The sequence below is a fragment of the Lepidochelys olivacea genome (genome assembly GCF_965140295.1).
Source record: "Lepidochelys olivacea isolate rLepOli2 genome assembly, chromosome: 1".
NCBI classification, from domain to species: domain Eukaryota; kingdom Metazoa; phylum Chordata; order Testudines; family Cheloniidae; genus Lepidochelys; species Lepidochelys olivacea.
The window spans coordinates 166,404,694-166,429,992 of record NC_140411.1 but is presented as its reverse complement, the minus strand read 5'-3'; the positions used below and the strand labels follow the sequence as shown (position 1 = coordinate 166,429,992).

Genomic DNA, 25,299 nt, shown 5'->3' with positions numbered 1-25,299 from the left:
AGAGTTACAAACAACCTCCATTTCCCAGGTGTTTGTAACTCTGAGGTTCTACAGTATGCAGTCCTGCAATTTTGATTCAATCAGAGCTCCAACTGATGTGAATGGGAGTTCAGTGCAAAGAGTTCTTGCAAGATCAGGTCTGTACTCCTTTATGGATTTCATAACTTGGTGAACTTTTAAAAATAAATTACTAAATAGAAACTCTCTCTAAATTAGACTAGAACTCTTTCTGAAGCCTTTGGATGGCTAAATGGCTCTCGTTCTGTTTTAAATGTCTGTTAAAATAAATTAGCCTTAGTGCAAATAGTTGGGCTTTATCTTCTTTAATTTTTTTTTGTTCTTGTGGGTTTTTAAAGTTTGATAGCTTTAATGCTCCAAGGATTTTAGTTCCACTTCTTGGCCTAATGACTTAGTCCTGTTTTATAACTACTTAAGATCAAAGAAGAGAATTGTTGGAATAAAGAAATCAAGTGAGGATGAGGAAAAGGGGCACTTGGAATGCTGCTGTGTTCTTAATAGCTAGCCAAAAGTATTGTAACTAGTAACAGATTTCAGAGTAGCAGCCGTGTTAGTCTGTATCCACAAAAAGAACAGGAGTGCTTGTGGCACCTTAGAGACTAACAAATTTACTTGAGCATAAAATAAAGCTTATGCTCAAATAAAATTTGTTAGTCTCTAAGGTGCCACAAGTACTCGTGTTCTTTTTCTAGTAACAGATGATCTTCAAAGCTGCCACTGTAAAGCCATTCCACTTTCTAAGTCCTCTGTTCAGTAGCAGTAGAGATGTTAGCTCAGGACTGATAAGCCAAGACTTAAACTGCAACTTTGAAATTGAGCCACTTACCAAACAAGTGTAAGTGAGGGAAGAGGGGGCGGGGCAAGAAAGGGAAGAGGTGCATCAAGGGAGTTCTTAGCTGAAAGCAGCTCCCACACGTAACTAAACTGAGCATGCCAAAGTCCCTATCCACACTTGAAATGACAGCAGCAGCAGCTTGTTCACCTGGAAAAACCTAGACCAGTGGTTAAAAAACTCTAAATACAATGGAGCAGAATAAAATTATGTATTTAGTGGAATGGCATAGTGATATGGGGGTGAAGTGGCTTTATTGACATTACAAATGCATGAATTTTGGAGCTGATTACAAATCAGATAACTGTTCTTATCCATGGCTGACCTCTATAATCTGTATTTCCCTCTTGATGAATGTTTATAAATCCCATTACTGCTAATGTTTATGTGAATTATGTTCAATATAGTTCGGCTTCATACAGGCATAATATCTTGATGCTAATGGAAATTATGGGTGTGCATAAAGAGAGAACTTTCTCTGTGGTTACAGAAAATAAGTTAGTTTGGAACAAAGGTAGAATCCTTAACGCTGCAGAATACTGTAAACTGCAAAATTAAATAGGTGAGTTAGTTCCGTAAGGTGAGACACTACCTCCAGCTTCAAGTGCCCTCTTCCTCTACTAAGCTGTACAAGGTCCCTTGCTCCCCTTGGCTCTCACTGTCCAATGCTTTTCTCCTTTCAAATCCTCCTTCTGCCCCCCACAAAAAAAATTGTGCTGTACACGAGTGCTTCTAGCTATGTGTGCATGTGCAGGACTTGAAAAATTTCCCAAATCCCCAGATCACTTTAGAATTAAGCCTGTTGTATGTTCTGTAATGCCTATCCTAGACTTCAGTTAGCCTTTAAGGTTCACTGTGACTTTCTATGTAGAGCTGGTGGAGAATTTTCCAACGGAAGTGTTTTGTCAGAAAATGCTGATTAGTTGAATCTGAAATGTTTCACAGAAACATAGTAGGTTTGGCGACCTTTCAGTGAACCGCAGGCAGGGTTCAGATGGAAACCTGCCTGGTTTCCAGCCATCTCTTGGTTGGCTCTGGGGAGCCCAGGCTTTCAGAATATGTGGCTCTTGAACAGCTGCACTGGGGGGTGTCTCCTGCAGCCTGATGAGGCAGCTACCCAGGAAGTTCTGGAAACAGCTAACTAAAATGGATGTGATTCTCCTCAGTTTCACTGTTGTTCAGTGGTGGGCAGCATTGAAATTGACAAAAATCATGTCAATTTCATTCTGCAGCTTCTGGATCTTGGGGGGCATATTTTGTTTCAAAAACACCACGTGTCTATTTCTATAGTGAAAATTTTATGGAATCTCCATCTCGTGGGAAGCTTTTTGAAATGTCGAAAATTCTAGCAAACCAAACATTCAAAATTTTGGCCCACTTTATTTCTAAATAATAGCATCCGCACAGTATTGTTTTGCCCAAACTGTCCACTTTTACTCTGTGGGTTGTTTCATTAAAGTTGTAATATATGAGGATAAAAAATAAAATTAAACTGAGAGCCAGGTCATTATATTCATTTTAACTTTCTTCTTAGTTTCACAGATGTATCATGAGCTTTGTAGCATCTTGCAAATGACACTTGCTACTGTTTATCACAATCTAGTTATTTTGATACCTCTTTTAAAATCTAGCCCAGCCTGCTCTGCTGTGTGATTGCAGTTATGGATTAATGTATGTACTTGTTTCAGTGACATACAGGTGTTTTCAATCAAAAAACATTCTTTGCAGACTTAAAAGGGAATGGAAAATTAATGAATGACTGTCACATCTATTTAGGTGTTTTTAAGCTGTAGGTGAGAAGTCACTAATGATGTTGCAAAGTAACCTGCTCATTTTCTTTTCCATTGCTGCTTGCCGAATCGCTTCTGACTTGTCAGAGTTCAGCTGTCATTTTTACTGCTTTTATACACTTTCCAGTTCTGTTAATATACAAGGTCCAAATGTGAGAAAATTAAACACCTTACGTGAAAGATTTATTTGGGAAAAAACTTAGTTTGTGAAATTCTGACAAAAGCAAAGATTAAGTGGCCCAGTATATGAATAATACCTGGGAGAGCACATGTTACAAGTTTATCCTTTATCTCTTAGGACTGAAAGTGTATAAGAAATATAAACCTATTTGGTCTGGTGCAAGTTTCAATATGTTTCACTAAGACATGGAAATTATTAGGATATATATAAAGTTCAGAGTTCCCTGCCATAGAAGCTGAATAGTTTATGCTTATTTTTATATACGTGAAGACTACAGTAGATTTTTCTTCATAAACTGGAAGTGATTATTTAAAGATGTGCAACTAATTTTCAAGGGGAGAGACAATTCTCAAATGTGTTTGCATAAAGACATTCCCAGTTCTTACAACTAGTTAAAGAAACACTGACAAGATGATCAGACCTCAAAGTTAGGTGTTGTACAAAGATGTTCATAATATAATTTCTGTTCATGTTAGTACTGACTTTTTATTATTTTAAACACACTGCATTCATTCATTATAACCCAAACACTTCAAGCAGTTCTTTTCATCCAAATAATCAAATTTGTGCAAATTAATATTCCTCTTTCTAGGCTTGAAAGGATTAGATCTTATTGGTAAATGTTGATTTCACCATACGCACACCAACTACTGAAATAAATATTTCCATTGATGATCACAATTTACAGATGGGCAAAGAAAGAAAAATGCTGCTTGAGAATTTGAATTGAAAGTAAGGGAATTTACTTTATCAGCGTCACATGTCAAAACATACAATTTGTGTTTTAACAGGTATAAAGCTTTAACTTTTTGAATCTGTGTCTGTCATTAAATAATTGTCTGAACTCCCCATAATTTCCCTCAAGTGGGAAAATTTAAACTGATAAAAATAACAAAACCCTTAAAAATAAATGTCAGTGTTATCAGTCAAAATAATTTTAAAATAAATATAAAAATCAAATTCTGCCAAGCCTATCTGTTTCAGTGCCTGAATTCAGCTCTGAAAACACTGCTTGAAATATTCCATTTTTTTGGAGAGAAAATAATCTTGAAAATGCTTCAGCAGTTTATATGGCAATGAAATACCCTATGAATCTCAAACTGAAACCTATACATTGGAAAATAGTTGCCAATATTTGTAAGAACAATTCAGGAGTTAATTTTAAAAAAATTGTCATAAGAAGGTAAGAAATCTGATAAATTTAGCAAAGCTGCTAATAATTTATTAATAAAAATAAGGCCACCATCAAGATAAAGAATATTTATTTATGAAGAAAATCCTTTAGCCATTTACAACAGCATTTAAGAAACAAGTCAGTCTCTTTGAACTCTTTATCACCTCTGAGAATATGACTAAAAGTGGAGAGAGAATAAATGTTTGGAAAGCTCTGTGAGCCATACTTTAGATAACTGCCAGATAAATCGTAAATATTAAAAGCCTGAGCAGAGATTTCCAGCCTTTTGTGAAGATGTGTTCTTGCTGCCTGATTCACTTTTTAAATTAATATATTGATTATCACCTTATGAATGAAGGAAATAACAGTTCTCTATATATTGAGGAATGACCATTCTGATGTCTCATTTTACACATTTATGGCCCTACATATCAGAGACAAAATTTCATGTTTATTCAACCTCACTTATATAGCTGTATTTAAACAAGATTCTGTAACTTAATGAAAAATCCAATTACTATAGCAAGGAATGGAAACTAAAGAATCTATGGTGTAAACAATAAAATGTCAGCATTATCACTTTGAGGGCTAAATCATGGCAACCTGTAAAAATGTCTGGCCTGTTGCCAGTTACATGATTTTCAAAAATTTGGGTAATAATATTTAAGAAGGTTTTGGGTCCTTAACAATGAGAAATGTGGAGCCATTTGTTGTGATACTGATATGTAGTACATTATTATATGCAGTATATTTATTGGTTGCTGTAGGAGCTGAGAGAGATGCATAACAAGCAGCAGCTTCAGAAGCAAAAGAACTTAGAAGTTGAGAGGTTGAAACAGAAGGAGCAAGAGAGGAAGACAGTAGAACTGGAAAAGCAAAAAGAAACCCAAAGGTAACAGTTTTAGTTTATGCTAAATACAAATTTTATTTAGAGTCATAGGTGTGCATAGTGTTTCACATACAAGTAAGATAAACTTCCTGTTCCTGAGAATTTAATCTAAACTCAGTTATTTACTGAGCCTCATCAGTATGTTGGCAGCTCTATGAAATGGGGAGAACTCAGGTCCTTAGCCAAGATTTTTGTTTCAGCCCAAAAGGAGACTGCACTTGAAAGGGGGAAAGCCTTGCATCATTGAGTCCAAAGCCTAATGTGGAGACAAACTCTTATGCATGTATAACCACACCCTTGCTGTTGGTTCTTCCTAGAACTCTCAACCAGCAGTAATGCGTGGAGATGAGAATTTGGCAAAGAAACTAGACTGGTTTTGTTTGTTAACTGAAATGCTTCTCCAGTCCACAGATTCTTTTTTTTTTAATGACCATGCTGTTTGGGAGTCTTAGGGAAAAATAAAAAAAAAAGGGTTTGATATGCTTCTATGCATTGAATTTTTCTGATGATGTAACTTACACATTTTTTATTACACACAAGACTTAAATACTGAACAAGGAATATTTTTGTTTTAAGAATAATTTTTTTCCATGTATATGGTATGAAGACTAGCCAGCAGCTCTCTTCCATAAGGGAGAAGTTTCATTAAAACACAGTAGAAAATTTTAATATGATACAGCTGTTTTAGCTATTTTGAATTTTGTTTTCAACGTTCTTTTGAAACCAATCACACACACACTGTGGGAGTATTAAACTCTTGATCTAAACAAAAGCTGTTAGTCAAGTGTTTAGAACAGAGGACTGGGAGTTAGCTAGAAAGGCCTTAAATTGTAATCAGGGCCATCAGACTGTCTGAGCATCCTGGGGCAAGTCACTTAACTATGTTCCTTCTTCCCCACTCAACCCAATTAGAAAAATTCAGTAAAAAACAGGATCTCGCTGAAAACCATATTTGCAAACAAAAGACTTTTGAAAAAATTGTTAAAATTGGAAGTGTGTTAATGGAGTCCAGTTAAAAGCCTCAAATTATTTACATAATGTTCTACATTGCTTTAAAATCTCTAACATTAGTACTAGAGCTGGTTGAAAATTTTCCAACAGAACAGTTTTCTGTCAGAAAATGCTGATTCAATGGAACTGACACATTTTGCCTGGTGTGCCTGGTTTCTTGCCAACCCAGGCTCCCTGCTTCCCTGGCAGTCAGCCTGGCTCAGAACTTGGGAATTGTCGTTCCAAACTTTGGAGCCTGGAGAGCTGGGACCAGAAAATGTTGAAAAATTCCATGTTGGTTCTTCTGAAATGTTTTTTTAAAAAGTCCCTCCCAAGAAAATATTGCATATCCAACTTTTTCTGATTCAGAGAGAATTTTTTTGGAAATGCAAAATTTTCCAGAAGATGGAAATTCTAGGCCCCATGCAGTTCTAACGGGTATGTCTGGAGACAAACAGTTTAGGGTTCCATCTGATTCCCCAGTTACATAATCATTAATCATTCGCTTGTGCCACCTGTCTTTTACCACCACCAACCTTAACATTGCCCCCTAAAGTTTTCTGAAAGCTCAAAATAACAAGTAAATAGAAAATAACTGATTTGTCTCTTGATAATATTTTAAATCTCCCAGTTTAATCTCCTGCTGCCTTTCAATGGAAGAGAAAAGATGACAAATATACAAGTGAGAGAAAAGAATGGAATGTAGATAGAATGGGCTAGAGAATAGGTGAGAAAAGTAAATAAATGGAAGAGAGAAAGAAGCTAGGAGAGACATCTACATACCATAGGATAGTGGGAGTGTTTGCTGCTTTTATTGTAGCTAGCAGGAGACATCCTACATCTTTGTACTGTTGTGGGAAAAGGATGGGGTTTTGAGTAGTTTGCTAACTTTCAGTTTACTCTGCATTTATAGTTAAATCAGAGAAAGAATAACTTACAATTCCTCAGCATGTCCACCCAACCTTTGGATGAATGAGGGCCTAGGAGCCATAACCCCAAGTTTATATTAACTTGTTTTGACTTTATTTGAAATGATGACAACTATGCACTGAGCATAGCACAAATAACTCAGTTCTGTTTCTTTAGCAGAGGAGTCTAGAACAGCACCTGCAAGGTGAGAGGGTCCCAGAGCTTGGGAACTTAGAGGTCTACACAGCAATGGAACAGCCCTGCAGCCTGGGCCCTGTGAGCCTGACTCAGCTGGCATGGGCCAGTCACGGTTTTTTCTTTGCTATGTGGACATAGCCTTAGGGGATTGTGCAGGAGAAGAAAAGTATTTGAGTAATATGATTCAGAAATGGCCCTAGTTTTGGGACGGGAACCTTCCTAAAGTGGAGATGTGGTGTTGGGGAGAGAAGAGAAAATAGCTAAAGTCTGTTTTCACTTGTTAATTCCTGATTTAAGGGCCAAATCCCAGAGTAACCCAGTTGCGCACTAGAAAAATCTGTGAGGCTAGGGTACGGGAAGAATCATTTTTTCATAAGCAACAGAGCTCCAACAGCTTCTATGCTTCTATGCAAGGTCTGTGTCAAACTGCATTGCATGTTTTGCTGCAGGAAGCATCTTCCCAGTCTCTTCATATCCCTTTCGCCTTGTCTTCCCCACATGGAGCAGAAGTGCATTGGTTCTGCTAACAGTTAGACCTTTAATGCCCACCAGGGGGGTGAATCATGCAGCTCCTCTATAAAGCCATTATCCTCTGCTGGTCCCATCCCCATCAGTTATATCAAACTTGATTTTGAGTGGTGAGTCTTAACCACTGTACTAAAAAACATAATTAAAAACTCACAACTTTCTAGCTAAAGCAGTATTTACTATCAATGATTACAATATAAACCATATAGAACCCTCTTTGAACAAACTAAGTACACTTAACACCATTAAATGCTGCATCATGCTGTCTAGAGAAGATTTTCCCTGAATGTTTCTATATAGCGCAGTCTAATAGTATTATAGCAAGACTTCTGAATAATAGACTCTAAATGTTTTGCAAGAGCACTCACTAACGAGGATACACAGACTAATATTTGAAACAAATGGCTGAAAGGGCTGCAGCTTTACTATGTGAAGTTAAATGACATAACTGGAAGCCAGAAAGCCCTGGCAGTATTTGTAAGCTGGAGAAACAGTATTTCCTTTTACTATTGTTGGTCTTATACCTTATTCCTAACAATGTATTGATGCTGGTATTATATAACTCTTCTGCTATCCCAAGCAGTCTAATACTACTGCCAGTATTGAGGCCTAAACACAGCCTGCTGTCCTGCACAAACTGTTTTGGTGAGTAGCTTCATACCTTGCACAGAAAGATAAAATATTCTTGTTGATTCAAGTCGAATCAGAACATGATGGTGGCTGTGCTGGTTAGGCAGCAACCCAGTCTTCAGTTGGCTTGGAAGGTAACTCTTGACCACTTGCAAATTTAACTGTGTTGCCAGGACTCTGGTGTAAATATCGCAGTCCTCTTAATTAAACAAAATGGTGTGCTATACAAAAGGCCAAGTCCATAAATGACAAACCTGTCATCAGCAACTATCAGTGATTCCAGAAAGCAAGCATGAAATTGCCAGAAGAGCAAAATGTCAGAGGTAACGTGTGTATGTCATAGTCTTGCAAAATTCTGTTTTTATACTCTGAGGGAAATATTTTTTTTGGCAGACAGAGTGTCATTAGGTTCAGTGTCTGTTTTAGTTTTAATCCATCTTTGCAAAGGATGGGCTGGTAGAATTCGTGCCTGGGATGCTCAATTTTTATGACGTGTGCAAGGCTGATCTATAAAGTGCAAGGAAAGGAAAGGAGGAACATCTAGGCAATAGGCAGAACAGGAATATAGCAGTTTCCACTTGCTGCCCCTTTAGCACCCTTACCAGGGTGCTAATCTGTTCTCTTGGCTAGTTTGAGTCTGAGTAGGGATTGGTAAATGTCTGCTAGTGAGAGAGGATGAGCATGACTGATTGGCTAGTTCTCTTTCATGGCTCCTGCATTGTGAAGCCCCGCAAAGCTAATGTTCTATACAGGGGTGTGTGTGTGTGTGTGTGTGTTGGGGAGAGGGGTAGTGAAAAAGAGAAACGATCATGCTGATTTAAAGCAATAATCATTCTGAATGTTCTGTCCTCTAGGCTGCCTAGTGCAATGCAGGAAAGGCGCGCATGTTGAGAGAGAAGCAGTTTTAAAGGCACAAATCCAGACTCTTGTATTGTTGTACCAATAAAATAAAAACCAGCAGGATCTTATTAAAGGGAAAAAGGCAAAATACCACATTTATTGTGAATACAGAAAGAATCATAGTAAGCAGTTAGTTATAGCTATAACATTCCATTCAATCTCATATTTATTCACACATTCATTCATACAAACACACACACATACACACCCACACACACAGGTTCTGCAAGGTTGTTATCATAGTTACCAGCCTTAGAGTTGCTCATGCCAAGCCACTGGCCAGGTGGCCTGGACATGAGGAGGGAGCAGGGCCTTGTCAGATGCTCATCTGATGCTCCTGGAAGTTGGTTTGCAGAATCAGACCCCCAAAGTTCTCACTTTTTAGAGTCTATTTTTATAGGAATTTCTTCCTATGCCAGTCTATGGGAATTGCTTCATCATGCTGTTGCTGAATCAATCAGCAGATAGCACATTCCTGACGGCTCCAAGATGTTATCTTGTTCTTTGGTTCTCCCATTCTTGAGGCTGTTGGGTGGATTCCAGTCTGCCCTCCGGGTGGGGTCCTCTGGTTATTTCCACTTGACGCCTTCTTCAGCCGATGGACACTGGATTCTTAGGCTGGCACCTCCCTGATCATTCAGTTATTATCCACACCAAGCATCCATCCACATACATCCTCTATCTCTATTTTAATCACAATGGTTAATACAACAAAAGGGTGGGGAGTCTCTGGGTGCTGTTTCTGTTGTTAGAGTATTGCTTTGAGTCTCTCTCTCTGTGAATTGCTTTGAGAACAGACTCTGTCTTAGAATGTGCTAACACAATTAGCAGCTTGCAAGTTTCATACATAGAGGGAGAGAAACAGTACCAAAAACCAAGAGACCTCTTAATTAGTAATACCCTGGAATTTAAACTCTGGGGAACCAAACTCATTTGTGATTTTAATACAGAACTTCTTTAATATGATCCAACAGTATAGGGTTTCCAATTTTGGTTGAACGTATTCCTGAAGGTTTCATCATAGAATCATAGAATATCAGGGTTGGAAGGGACCTCAGGAGGTCATCTAGTCCAACCCCCTGCTCAAAAGCAGGACCCATCCCCAATTAAATCATCCCAGCCAGGGCTTTGTCAAGCCTGACCTTAAAAACGTCTAAGGAAAGAGATTCCACCACCTCCCTAGGCAACGCATTCCAGTGTTTCACCACCCTCCTAGTGAAAAAGTTTTTCCTAATATCCAACCTAAACCTCCCCCACTGCAACTTGAGACCATTACTCCTTGTCCTGTCCTCTTCCACCACCGAGAATAGTCTAGAACCATCCTCTCTGGAACCACCTCTCAGGTAGTTGAAAGCAGCTATCAAATCCCCCCTCATTCTTCTCTTCTGCAGACTAAACAATCCCAGTTCCCTCAGCCTCTGCTCATAAGCATGTGTTCCAGACCCCTAATCATTTTTGTTGCCCTTCGCTGGACTCTTTCCAATTTATCCACATCCTTCTTGTAGTGTGGGGCCCAAAACTGGACACAGTACTCCAGATGAGGCCTCACCAATGTCGAATAGAGGGGGACGATCACGTCCCTCGATCTGCTCGCTATGCCCCTACTTATACATCCCAAAATGCCATTGGTCTTCTTGGCAACAAGGGCACACTGCTGACTCATATCCAGCTTCTCGTCCACTATCACCCCTAGGTCCTTTTCCGCAGAACTGCTGCCTAGCCATTCGGTCCCTAGTCTGTAGCTGTGCATTGGGTTCTTCCGTCCTAAGTGCAGGACCCTGCACTTATCCTTATTGAACCTCATCAGATTTCTTTTGGCCCAATCCTCCAATTTGTCTAGGTCCCTCTGTATCCTATCCCTGCCCTCCAGCGTATCTACCACTCCTCCCAATTTAGTATCATCCGCAAATTTGCTGAGAGTGCAATCCACACCATCCTCCAGATCATTTATGAAGATATTGAACAAAACCGGCCCCAGGACCGACCCCTGGGGCACTCCACTTGACACCAGCTGCCAACTAGACAGGGAGCCATTGATCACATGACATCATCTTTAATTAAAATTAATCTTTAATTCCTGGAGGGTTGGCAGACTTGCTCTTGTAACAAAACTGTCTTCAGGAAATTTAGTATATCAAAAAGGTTTGTTCAGTTGACCTGTCTTGTTTAGGTATAAGTATTTTGAAACACAAAAATATAGCCTTACATTTCCTGAGCAGATATAAGATGGCTTACTTTGCAGTATTGTTGTTATACCAATAAAATAAAAACCAGCAGGATCTTATTAAAGGGAAAAAGGCAAAATACCACATTTATTGTGAATACAGAAAGAATCATAGTAAGCAGTTAGTTATAGCTATAACATTCCATTCAATCTCATATTTATTCTCACATTCATTCATACAAACACATACACACCCACACACACAGGTTCTGCAAGGTTGTTATCATAGTTACCAGCCTTAGAGTTGCTCATGCCAAGCCACTGGCCAGGTGGCCTGGACATGAGGAGGGAGCAGGGCCTTGTCAGATGCTCATCTGATGCTCCTGGAAGTTGGTTTGCAGAATCAGACCCCAAAGTTCTCACTTTTTAGAGTCTATTTTTATAGGAATTTCTTCCTGTGCCAGTCTATGGGAATTGCTTCATCATGCTGTTGCTGAATCAATCAGCAGATAGCGCATTCCTGACGGCTCCAAGATGTTATCTTGTTCTTTGGTTCTCCCATTCTTGAGGCTCTTGGGTGGATTCCAGTCTGCCCTCCGGGGGGGGTCCTCTGGTTATTTCCACTTGACGCCTTCTTCAGCCGATGGACACTGGATTCTTAGGCTGGCACCTCCCTGATCATTCAGTTATTATCCACACCAAGCATCCATCCACATACATCCTCTATCTCTATTTTAATCACAATTGTTAATACAACAAAAGGGCGGGAGTCTCTGGGTGCTGTTTCTGTTGTTAGAGTATTGCTTTGAGTCTCTCTCTCTCTGTGAATTGCTTTGAGAATAGACTGTCTTAGAATGTGCTAACACAATTAGCAGCTTGCAAGTTTCACACATAGAGGGAGAGAAACAGTACCAAAAACCAAGAGACCTCTTAATTAGTAATACCCTGGAATTTAAACTCTGGGGAATCAAACTCATTTGTGATTTTAATACAGAACTTCTTTAATATGATCCAACATAATCACTTTAAAACCTGAAGTGCCTAAATTTAAGCTCTAACACTTCAAGGATTTTTATATCTTCAAACGAATTATGTGAATTTTTTCTACAGTTTGTCACTCTTAGAATGATTTTCTGTGGATTTTATTAATAGAACTGTGCAAAACTACAGAAATAAAATATAAAATATTGTTGAATTTGCAACATAGTCAGGGAATGCGAAACATGATTCTCATAGTAATACCAGCTCAAGACAGATTACATGTTAACATATTCACATCTGATTACTAGGTAGATTTAAATGGATAACTTCACAGTAATGACTGTGACTCTATATTTTTAAAGAAATATCTTAGCCAAGTTTGAGAGGGTGAACGCTAACAGTTCTAGATCTCCAAGATTGCTGCAAGACCAAGGTGTTAATTTTTTTTTTCGCTGCTTGCAGACAACTCTAGCACAAAATTAGTGAACGATTTACCATTCAGGAGTCCTTGGTACTCTCATTATTTCACTGTTTGCCTCTTAGAGGTGCTTCTGCAGAACTCCGATTGTAAACCCACAGATTTCATATGCATGGCTGAAAATATAGGGTTATATTAAGAACTGAGTTGCAACCTTACCTGTCAAATTGTTATAGTATCTTGGTGCTAGATATTTTTTTGGGCAATTACTCTGATTTCTGTTAAATTTAGTTTTTTGTAGTCTTCTCTTAGTTGGCTGAGAGTCACTAGCATGGCTCTTCCTCATTTGATGCTGACTCTACTGGCAGGGTTTTCAAAATGTCATGTCTTCTGGGATTTTTCATCAGTAAGGAGATTCTGTGGGATGGGTGTTCTTGATAGTTCTATTAATGATGATGGGAAATATGTAAGCTAATAACATGAATCACATATTCATAAGGAAAACTAAATATTATGTTTACTTCCCTTTGTCTGCTTTAAAAAAATTGTAATTGACAGACGAATCCAGGAAAGGGATAAACAGTGGTTTGATCGAGTGCAACAGGAGGAAGAACGGCAAAAAAAACTTCAGGAAAATGAAAAGCCAAAAAGGGAAGAAATAATCAAGAAGACAGACAGTGACGATAAGGGCAAACAGGAAATGCAAGATAAACTGAATAAGCTTTTCCATCAACATCAGGAGCTAGCCAAGCCAGCTATCCAGGCTCCCTGGTCAAGTGCAGGTACGGAAGAGTAAGGAAATCTATTGCATACAGCTGCTAAAGCATAGCCATGGTCTACACTACGAGTTTAGGTCGAATTTAGCAGCATTAGATCAATTTAACCCTGCACCCGTCCACACAACGAAGCCATTTTTGTCAACTTAATGGGCTCTTAAAATCGATTTCTGTATTCCTCCCCAACGAGGGGATTAGTGCTGAAATCGACATTGCCAGGTCAAATTTGGGTTAGTGTGGACGCAATTCAATGGTATTGGCCTCTAGGAGCAATCCCATAGTGCTCCATTGTGGCCGCTCTGGACAGCACTCTCAACTCGGATGCACTGGCCAGGTACACAAAAAAAGCCCCCCAAACTTTTGAATTTCATTTGCTGTTTGGCCACCGTGGTGTGACCACACAGAGCTCATCAGCAGAGATGACCATGGAGACCCAGAATCGCAAAAGAGCTCCAGCATGGATCAAATGGGAGGTACTGGATCTGATTGCTGTATGGGGAGATGAATCCGTGCTATCAGAACTCCATTCCAAAAGACGAAATGCCAAAATATTTGAAAAAATCTCCAAGGGCATGAATTACAGAGGCTATCACAGGGATCCGCAGCAGTGCCGCGTGAAACTTAAGGAGCTCAGGCAAGCCTACCAAAAAACCCAAGAGGCAAACAACCACTTGGGGTCAGAGCACCAGATATGCCACTTGTATGATGAGCTGCATGCAGTTCTAGGGGGTGCCCCTACAACTACCCCACACCTGTACGTGGACTCCTGCAAGGGAGTCTCACGCAACAGGGATGAGGATTTTGGAGACGAGGAAGATGATAGCGCACACCAGGCAAGTAGAGAAACCGTTCTCCCTGACAGCCAGGAACTGTTTATCATCCTGGAGCCAATGCCCTCCCAAACTGAGCTCCTCGAAGGTGGAGAAGGCACCTCTGGTGAGTGTACCTTTGTAAATATAATGCACGGTTTAAAAGCAAGCGTGTTTAATAATTAGTTTGCCCTGAAGATTTGGGATGCATTCGCGGCCAGTACAGCTACTGGAAAAGTCTGTTAACGTGTCTGGGGATGGGGCAGAAATCCTCCAGGGACATCGCAATGAAGCTGTCCTGGAGGTACTCCCGAAGCCTTTGCAAAAAGTTTCTGGGGAGGGCAGCCTTATTGCATCCTCCATGGTAGAACACTTTACTGTGGCAGGCCAGTAGCACGTAGTCTGGAATCATTGCATAAGAAAGCATGGCAGCATGTTGTCCCGATGCTTGCTGGCTTTCAAGCAACATCCGTTCTTTATCTCTCTATTATCCTCAGGAGAGTGATATTATTCCAGGTCACCTGGTTGAAAAAGGGGAATTTTATTAAGGGGACATCAGAGGTGGCCGTTCCTGCTGGGCAGTTTGCCTGTGGCTGAAAAGAAATCATCCCTGCTGTTAGCCACACGGTGGGGGGAGGGGTGAAGCGATCATCCCAGAGAATTGGGCATGGGGGAGGATTAGTTGGGTTTGTGCTGCATGTTAATCAGAAAACATCAGCACCTCCTTTTAAATGGCCAATGTGTCTTTTTTTCAATTTTAATCTCCCTTTTTTTCCTCCTGCAGCTGCAAATGTTTCAACGCTGCGACTAGCATCTCCATCCCAGAGGCTAGCGCAGATAAGAAGATGAAAAAACCACACTCACGATGAAATGTTCTCTGAGCTCACGCAGTCCACCCAACCTGAAAGAGCCCAGCAGAATGCATGGAGGCAGACAATGGCAGAGTCCAGGAAAGCACAAAATGAATGCAAGGACAGGAGGGATGTGCGAGAGGATAGATGGCTGGAGCAACAGGAGAGGTGGCGGGATCAAGAGGAAGGGTGGCAGCAGCATGATAAAAGGAGGCAGGATGCAATGCTGAGGCTACTGGAGGATCAAACTGATATGCTCTGGCACATGGTTGAGGTGCAGGAAAGGCACAGACCGCCACTGCAGCCCCTGTGTAACCAACCGCCCTCCCCTCCAAGTTCTGTAGCCTCCTCACCCAGACGCCCAAGAACATGGTGTGGGGGCAGAAGGGCTTCGGGCACTCAACCACTCCACCCCAGAGGACTGCCCAAGCAACAGAAGGCTGGCATTCAATAAGTTTTGAAGTACAGTGTGGCCTTGTCCTTCCCTCCTCCCCTTATCCACCACCCACCCGGTGCTTCCGTCCTCTCCCAACCCTCCCGGGCTACCTTGGCAGTTATCTCCCTATTTGTGTGATGAATTAATAAAGAATGCATGAATTTGAAACAACAATGACTTTATTGCCCCTGCAAGCGGTGATCAAAGGTGGGAGGGGAGGGCGGTTGGCTTACAGGGAAGCAGAGTGAACCAAGGAGGTGGGTTTTCATCAAGGAGAAACAAACAGAACTGTCACACCGTAGCCTGGTCAGCCATGAAACTGGTTTTCAAAGCTTCTCTGATGTGCAGTGTGCCCTGCTGTGCTCTTCTAACCTCCCTGGTGTGTGGCTGCTCGTAATCAGCAGCCAGGCAATTTGCCTCAACTTCCCACCCCGCCATAAACGTCTCCCCCTTACTCTCACAGAGATTGTGGAGCACACAGCAAGCAGTAATAACAATGCGAATATTGGTTTCGCTGAGGTCTGAGCGAGTCAGTAAACTGCGCCAGCGCGCTTTTAAACATCCAAATGCACATTCTGCCACCATTCTGCACTTGCTCAGCCTGTAGTTGAACAGCTCCTGACTACTGTCCAGGGTGCCTGTGTATGGCTTCATGAGCCAGGGCATTAAGGGGTAGGCTGGGTTCCCAAGGATAACTATAGGTATTTCAACATCCCCAACAGTTATTTTCTGGTCTGGAAAGTAAGTCCCTTGCTGCAGCTGTTCATACAGACCAGCGTTCCTGAAGATGCGAGTGTCATGTACCTTTCCCAGCCATCCCACGTTGATGTTGGTGAAACGTCCCTTGTGATCCACCAGTGCTTGCAGCACCATTGAAAAGTACCCCTTTTGGTTTATGTACTGGCTGTCTTGGTGGTCCAGTCCCAAGATAGGGATATGGTTCCGTCTATCGCCCCCACCACAGTTAGGGAATCCCATTGCAGCAAAGCCATCTAGTATGACCTGCACATTTCCTAGAGTCACTACCCTTGATAGCAGCAGCTCAGTGATTGTGTTGGCTACTTGGATCACAGCAGCCCCCACAGTAGGTTTGCTCACTCCAAATTGATTCCCGACTGACCGGTAGCTGTCTGACATTGCAAGCTTCCAGAGGGCTATTGCCACTCGCTTGTGAACTGTGCGGGCTGCTCTCATCTTGGTATTCTTGCGCTTCAGGGCAGGGGAAAGCAAGTCACAAAGTTCCATGAAAGTGCCCTTACGCATGTGAAAGTTTTGCAGCCACTTGGAGTCATCCCAGACCCACAACACAATGCGGTCCCACCACTCTGTGCTTGTTTCCTGGGCCCAGAATCAGCGTTCCACAGCATGAGCCTGCCCCATTGCCACCAGGATGGCCAAATTGCTGGGGCCTGTGCTTTGAGAGAAATGTGTCCATGTCCTCATCACCACTCTGCCATCGCCTCCTTGCATGCTTTTGCAGGTTCTGGTTCTGCATATACTGCATGATAATGCACAAGGTGTTTACAACGCTCATAACTACTGCGGTGATCTGAGCAGGCTCCATGGTTGCCATGGTATGGCGTCTGCAGGAGAGCAGAGTTGCAGGGGAAGCGGTGGTTGGATGACCAGTTTTGCAGACCTACTGCACTGTCTGCTGCCAGGACACAACAGTTGAGCGGGCTGCACGCTCGCCGTAGTATGGCGAGACGAGCAGCCAAGCAGATTTGCAGCAGAAGCGGCCCAATGAGACCAGCAGGAGAGCAGAGTGCCAGCAGAAGCGTTGGATGATGACGGTCATATAGAGGACCTGCGAGGTGGATTCATAGCATCCGAAGAGCAGAGTGGCAGCGGAAGCAGTGGATGACGATGACGATTTAGCAGTCCTACTGCACCATCTGCTGAAAGCAGTATGGCACCCGCACATAAAAAAGGCTCAAAACGATTGTCTGCTGTTGCTTTCACGGAGGGAGGGGCTATTGACGACATGTAACCAAAACCACCCGCGACAATATTTTTGCCCCAACAGGCATTGGAAGCTTAACCTGGAATTCTAATGGGTGGCAGAGACTGCGGTAACTGTGGGATAGCTACCCACAGTGCAACACTCTGAAAGTCGACGCTCGCCTTGGTACTGTGGACTCACTCCACCAATTTAATGCACTTAGTGCATTAGCGTGGGGACACACACAATCGACTGTATAAAATCACTTTCTAAAAAATCAACTTCTATAAATTTGACCTAATTTCATAGTGTAGACATACCCATAGACTCCTCCTCCTTACAGCCTGTCTTCTTATTCCATATGTTGTATATTCTGAATTGAAACTAAGTCACTAATCTTGTTTAAATAAATGGTTTAAGGTTTACATTGTCCACTCTGCATCACATATCTCTTCTGAGTGTTGTTGCTCTCCCTACAAGTGTGGAATTTAATAGAAGTTACATAGGGAGTGAAGGGGACTGGATGAGATGCACCATGCAGCTTGGAGAAGAGAATTTAGCTGTAAGCTGGTCTCCAACAAACTATTATTTCTCAAAATAATGAGATAAAATAATGTTGCCATGCTTCACCTTTTAGAGGCGAAACTGCATTTCAAAAATCACTTCCTTCACCCCATGTACAGTTTGTATGGTAGTCTATAACATTTCCTTCAAAGTAGAGGCAGTATGTAACTAGCTAGTCCTATACAATTTAAAAAAACAAACAAAATCAAATTGTTTGGGAAAAAAAAATTAAAACCGGTTAAGGGGGAATAAATACACTAGATGTTATCCATCAGCCATATAGTATTTGCCAGATGCGGTTTAATGAGTCTGTAAAAGGTCACTATATGGATAATGACCATCTATACCAGGAACTTACTGATCAAGTTAATCCATTATGTCAGTGCAATGCTTAAAAGCAAAACAGGAAAAGTTGTAAAATCATTGTACATGGTTTTAAATGCAGGTATTTTCTATATAAATAGCTGTGTGTTTCATAAAAGCCAAAAGCATATTATTTTAAATAGGTGGTGCTAAAGGAGAAAATAGAGATAAAATGTAAGTTTAATTATTTGTTTATTTCCCCTTATGGAAAATGGGGATAGTACTTACTCTGCCTCTCAGGGCATTGTGATAATTAATTAACACTTTACCTCTCATTTTTTTTACCTCTCTTCTTCTAAAGTGTTTCACAAACATTTTTGTTTAGTTTTTAATATGTATTTTTCTTCCTCTCTATATAGAAAAAGCTCCACTAACTATTTCAGCTCAGGAGGATGTAAAAATAGTATATTATCGAGCGTTGTATCCTTTTGAAGCCAGAAGCCATGATGAAATCACTATTCAGCCTGGTGACATAGTCATGGTAAGAAGAGTGTGATGTTGCTTGAAAAACTGTACTTTGTTTTACATCTCTGCTTCTATTTTTATACCAGTATTTTATTCAACCTAACTTTGAATTTACATATACCACAAGTATTACAAGTAAGTTATAAAGACTGAAATGTACAGTATGTGCTACCGTTTATTATCTCTGCTGTTAGAATAATGAGAGAAGCAAGGTGTGTGAGGTAATATCTTTTATTGGACCAACTTCTGTTGGTGAGAGAGACAAGCTGTCGAGCTTACACAGAGCTCTTCTTCAAGTCTGGGAAACTTAGGCCAGTCCTACGCTGCAGACCTATTTCAGTATAACTATATTGCTCATGGGTGTGGAACTTCTCCTACTGACTTAGCTACTGCCAGGGAGGTGGATTAACTATAAGGAGAAATTGCCTGTTAACACCCCTCTAAAGCATGGGGAGGAAAGGGGGGTTGTTTGTTGTTTGTGGGTTATAGATTGTTGTTGTAAGCCATAAATCCAGTGTCTCTATTCAGTCCATGATTTTTAGTGTCTAGCTCCCAGGCCATCTTTTGAAAGTATTGTGCAGGTTTCATTTGAGGATGAAGACTGAGAGGTCAGATATAGAGTGATCACTTGGTGAAAAGTGTTCACCACAGGTGATGTGGCATTTTTGTGTCTTATCATTTTTCTGTGAATTCATTCGAGAGTATAGTGGCTGTCTGGTTTCAACCACAGATTTTCTGTTGAAGCATTTAGTGCACTGGATGAGGTACACAATATGTTGTGATAGGTATGTGTAGAACCCCGGGATCTTGAAAGGTGTATTGTGGAGAGTGTTGATCATTGTAGCAGTGGAGATATGTCTGCAGGTTTTGCATCTGTTTTTCTGGCAGGGTCTGTTGCCACTTTCATTTGTCCTAGTCTGTGGGGAGCTTACTTCTGATGATGAGCTTGGAGAGTTTGGGGGTGGCGGGGTTTGTTTGGAGGTTTGAAGTGGGGGTTCAGGAAAGATTTCTTTCAGGATGGGCTCCCATGTAGTTGTTTGATAATACCCTGTATGGGTTCCAGTATGGGGTGGTAGGTGACAAGTAGGGCTATACAGTCTGGACGGGGGGGAAGGGGCAGTTATTTCTGTGTTTGAAGTAGGTTCTGTTTGGGTGGTCTGTTCCATGATGTGATCTACTTCTCTGGAGCGTCCTTGTTTGGTGAAGGCGGTTTTGAATGTATTATTGTGTATATCCTGGACTTTCTCCTCAGAGCATATTCTGTGGTTTGAGTGCCTAGCTGTAGATTTTAGATTTCTTGGTGTGTTTCGGGTGGTTACTGGCTCTATGAAGATAGGTATAGTGATCTGTGGGTTTCTTGTATGTGGTTGTTCGTAGGGTTCCATTGTTGGAAACTGATCATGGTGTCCAGGAAGTTGGTGCTAGTGCGGGAGTGTTCCAGAGGGAGTTTAATGGACATTTGGTGGTGGTTGAAATTGTGGTAGAAATCTATGAGGGAGTTTGTCGTCTATCCAGAGGATGAAAATATCATGAATGTATTTCAGGTTTTGTGGTGGATTTGTCCAGAAATTCATGGGTCATCTTAAAGAAGAGGTTTGCATATTGGGGAGCCATATTAGTACCCATGGCTGTTCCCATGGTTTGGACAAAATGTGGTGGTGGTGAATGTAAAATTGTTATGAGTGAGGATGAAGTGGATGAGTTTGGCAGTGTGTTTGGGATACATATCTGAGGGTTGTCCATTGTCTTGTAAATATTTGAGGCAAGCAGCTATGCTGTCATTGAGGGATGTTGGTGTATAGGGAGGTGACATTCATGGTGGCTAGGCTGGTGTTCTGAAGGAGGTTGTTAATGTTGCAGAGTTTGCGGAAGAAGTCGGTTGTGTCCCGGAGGAAGGTGGCCCTTTGTGTTGTGAGTGATTTGAGGATGGTTTCTCGGAGTACCAATATTACTTCAGTAAGAGTACTGTGGCGAGATATGATGCATCTGCCTGGGTTTCCTTGTTTGTATATCTTGGGAAGCATGTAGAAAGGGTTCACAGGGGATGAGTTTGTAGAATTCCTCTTGGAGTTGTTTGGGGAAGAATTTGATGATATCCTTAAATTTCTGGGTTAATTATGGTGTAGGGTAGTCTGAGTTCTTTGTAGTTGATAGTGTCGGAGAGTTGTGGGTTGGCCTCAATGTAGACATCATGGTTGAGGACTATGATGGTACCCCCTTTGTCTGCTGGTTTGATCACTGGTGGTTAGATTTCAGGGACTGTATAGCTGTCCTGTTGGCAGTGGAGGGATTGTGGTAGATGTGATGTGATAAGATTAGAATCATAGGTTTTAGGGTCAGAAGGGACCATTATGATCATCTAGTCTGACCTTCTGCACAACACAGGCCACAGAAGCTTACCCACCAACTCCTGTAACAAACCCCTAACTTATGTCTGAACTATTAAAGTCCTCAAATCATGGTTTAAAGACTTCAAGGTGCAGAGAATCCTCCAGCAAGTGACCCATGCCCCACGCTGCAGAGGAAGGCGAAAAACCTCCGGGACCTCTGCCAATCTCCCCTAGAGGAAAATTCCTTCCCGACCCCAAATATGGCGATCAGCTAAACCCTGAGCATGTGGGCAAGACTCACCAGCCAGACACCCAGGAAAGAATTCTCTGTAGTAACTCGGATCCCACCCCATCTAACATCCCATCACAGGCCATTGGGCATATCTACCGTTAATAGTCGAAGATCAGTTAATTGCCAAAATTAGGCTATCCCATTATATCATCTCCTCCATAAACTTATCAAGCTTAGTCTTGAAGCCAGCTATGTCTTTTGCCTCCACTGCTTCCCTTGGGGGAAGGCTGTTCCAGAACTTCACTCCTCTGATGGTTAGAAACCTTCATCTAATTTCAAGTCTAAACTTCCTGATGGCCAGTTTATATCCATTTGTTCTTGTGTCCACACTGGTACAGAGCTTAAATCATTCTTCTCCCTCTGTGGTATTTATCCCTCTGATATATTTATAAATAGCAATCACATATCGTCTCAGCCTTCTTTTGGTTAGGCTAAACAAGCCAAGCTCTTTGAGTCTCCTTTCATAAGACAGGTTTTCCATTCCTTGGGTCATCCTAGTAGCCCTTCTCTGTACCTGTTCCAGTTTGAATTCATCCTTCTTAAACATGGGAGACCAGAACTGCACACAATATTCCAGATGAGGTCTTGCCCAGTGTCTTGTATAATGGTACTAACACCTCCTTGTGTCTACTGGAAATACCTCGCCTGATGCATCCCAAGACCGCATTAGCTTTTTTCATGGCCATATCACATTGGTAGCTCATAGTCATCCTGTGATCAACCAATACTCTGAGGTCCTTCTCCTCCTCTGTTACTTCCAAGTGATGCGTCCCCAGTTTATAACAGAAATTCTTGTTATTAATCCCTAAATGCATGACCTTGCACTTTTCACTATTAAATTTCATCCTATTACTATTACTCCAGTTTACAAGGTCATCCAGATCTTCCTGTATGATGTCCTTCTCTGTATTGGCAATACCTCCCAACTTTGTGTCATCCGCAAACTTTATTAGCACATTCCTGCTTTTTGTGCCAAGGTCAGTAATAAAAAGATTGGTCCCAAAACCGATCCTTGAGGAACTCCGCTAGTAACCTCCTTCCAGCCTGACAGTTCACCTTTCATTGTCACCCTCTGTAGTCTCCCCTTTAACCAGTTCCTTACCCACCTTTCAATTTTCGTATTGATCCCCATTTTTTCCAATTTAGCTAATAATTCTCCATGTGGAACCGTATCAAATGCCTTACTGAAATCTAGGTAAATTAGATCCACTGCGTTCCCTTTGTCTAAAAAATCTGTTTTCTTCTCAAAGGAGGAGATCAGGTTGGTTTGACACGATCTACCTTTTGTAAAGCCATGTTGTATTTTGTCCCAATTACCATTGACCTCAATGTCCTTAACTACTTTCTCTTTCAAAATTTTTTCCAAGATCTTGCATACTACAGATGTCTAACAGGCCTGTAGTTTCTCGGATGGCGTTTTTCCCCTTTCTTAAAAATAGGAACTATGTAAGCAATTCTCCAGTTGTACGGTACAACCCCTGAGTTTAGAGATTCATTAAAAATTCTTGCTAATGGGCTTGCAATTTCATGTGCCAGTTCCTTTAATAATCTTGGATGAAGATTATCCGGACTCCCCGATTTAGTCCCATTAAGCTGTTTGAGATTGGCTTCTACCTCAGATGTGGTAATATCTACCTCCATGTCCTCCTTCCCATTTGTCATCCTACCATTAACCCTAAGCTCCTCATTAAAGACTGAGGCAAAGTATTTGTTTAGATATTGGGCTATGCCTAGATTATCCTTAACCTCCACTCCATCCTCAGTGTTTAGTGGTCCCACTTCTTCTTTCTTTGTTTTCTTCTTCTTTATATGACTATAGAACCTTTTACTATTGCTTTTAATTCCCTTTGCAAGGTCCAACTCTACATGGCTTTTGGCCTTTTTCCTCAGTTTATCCCTACCTGTTCTGACCTCAGTAAGGTAGCTTTCCTTGCTAATTCCTCCCACCTTCCATTCCTTATAGGCTTTCTGCTTTTTCTTAATCACCTCTCTGAGATGCTTGCTCATCCAGCTTGGTCTACAACTCCTGCCTATGAATTTTTCCCCCCTTTCTTGGGATGCAGGCTTCTGATAGTTTCTGCAACTTTGACTTGAAGTAATCCCAGGCCTCCTCCGCCTTTAGATCCACACGTTTTTCAGTCCAATCCACTTCCCTAACTAATTTCCTTAATTTTTTAAAGTTAGCCTTTTTGAGATCAAAAACCCTAGTCACAGATCTCTTTTTGTTTCTCCTTCCATTTAGTTTGAACTGAATTAGCTCATGATCGCTCGAACCAAGATTGTCCCCTACAGCCATTTCTTCTATGAAGTCCTCACTGCTCACCAAAACCAAATCTACCATGGCATCCCTTCTTGTCAGTTCAGCAACTACTTGGTGAAGGAATCCATCAGCTATCGTATTCAGGAAAATCTGAACCCTATTATTATTACTAGCACTCATCCTCCAGTCTCTATCTGGGAAGTTAGTCTCCCATGATCACACAATTCCCATTAGTATTTACTTCTTTAAAAACATTAAAGAGGTCTCTATCCATATCCAAATCTGATCTCGTTGGTCTATAGCACACGCCAAGTACTATCCCAGAGGAGGCTCTAGTAGCTTTCTTCCCCAATGTGATTTTTGCCCAGACAGACTCTGTCTTATCCATTTCATCACATCTTATTTCTTTACAGTCTACCTCATCATTGATATACAATGCTACTCCACCACCTGTGCCTTTATTTCTGTCTTTCCTAAACAGCACATACCCTTCAATACCTGTAGTCCAGTCATGACTACTATTCCACCATGTTTCTGTTATCCCTGTAATATCTGGTTTCACTTCCTGCACCAGTAGCTCTGGTTCCTCCATTTTGTTACCTAGGCTCCTCGCATTAGCGTACAAACATCTTAATTTTTGCGGTTTGGCTTCACTCACATTCTTTACCCGATTGCGCACAGACATTCTTCTGCCAATATTACCTATTAGATTGGTATGTACGCTGCCCTTCCGCCTTATGTCCATTCTCCTACCCACAGCTGTATCCTTTCTTACTTCATTTTCTTCCTTCTCAAAGAGAAAATCTGGCGTGGAGATTCCCTGGACATCTCCCAACCATCTCCCCCGAATTCCTAAAAAAGTTCTCTTGATCAGTTGTGCCGTCCTCCATCCTAGAAGTCTATTTCCCTCCTTACTCAGGTGAAGTTCATCCCAAGAGAACAGTCCTCTGTTCATGAATGCTTCCCAGTGGCCATACATCCCAAAGCCCTCCTTATAGCACCACTGCCTGAGTCATTTGTTAAGCATCATAATCTTGTTACACCTTTGTTGCCCTTCTCTAGGAACAGGCAGAATCCCACTGAAGATCACCTGAGCCTTGATTTCCTTAAGTGTCTTCCCCAGCCTGGCATAGTCTCATTTGATATGTTCCAGTGAGAATCTAGCCGTATCATTTGTTCCCACATGAAGGATAATCAATGGATTCTTTCCCGCTCCTGTTAGGATCCTCTTCAGCCTCAGGTCCACATCCCATATCTTAGCACCCGGTAGACAGTACACCCTTCTGCTCTCTGGATCAGCTCTTGTTACAGGCTTGTCTATTCTCAGTAATGAGTCCCCAATCATGTAGACCTGCCTTTTTCTGGTGATGGTGTGATTCTCCAGTCTATTCCCTGTTCATTTTTCTTAAAGTACATTATAATGCGAGGTATAGATAAAGTTGATGGGCAAACTATCAGTCTTAGTATAATAACTCAGCTCTAAATGAGTTTGGTGGCAGGGAAGTCCAAAGTGACTGAACAAGTTTGCAAAGCCAACTAGTCTACAGTGAGACATTTGGTCGTCAAGACAAATAAGTGACACAATCATAACTGTCATAGTCACTTCTGA

The 25,299-nt window shown here is 41.4% G+C and overlaps 2 protein-coding genes across 6 annotated transcripts in view; both read left to right on the top strand.

Annotated features, from left to right (window-relative positions):
• Positions 1 to 25,299, top strand: part of ITSN1 (intersectin 1) — a 224,493-nt gene that overhangs the window by 116,338 nt on the left and 82,856 nt on the right. For all 5 annotated transcript variants that reach the window (XM_084626735.1, XM_084626738.1, XM_084626736.1 and 2 more), the window contains 3 exons: positions 4,763 to 4,887; positions 13,161 to 13,384; positions 18,703 to 18,824. In XM_084626735.1, the coding sequence (XP_084482861.1) occupies positions 4,763 to 4,887; positions 13,161 to 13,384; positions 18,703 to 18,824 (471 nt within the window). The remainder of the gene's footprint in view (positions 1 to 4,762; positions 4,888 to 13,160; positions 13,385 to 18,702; positions 18,825 to 25,299) is intronic.
• LOC311519856 (myb/SANT-like DNA-binding domain-containing protein 7) lies at positions 13,394 to 15,625 on the top strand. Its single transcript, XM_084626851.1, has 2 exons — positions 13,394 to 14,314; positions 14,972 to 15,625. Exons 1-2 carry the CDS (start codon positions 13,798 to 13,800, stop codon positions 15,034 to 15,036), a joined length of 582 nt encoding a protein of 193 aa, XP_084482977.1. The 5' UTR covers positions 13,394 to 13,797; the 3' UTR covers positions 15,037 to 15,625.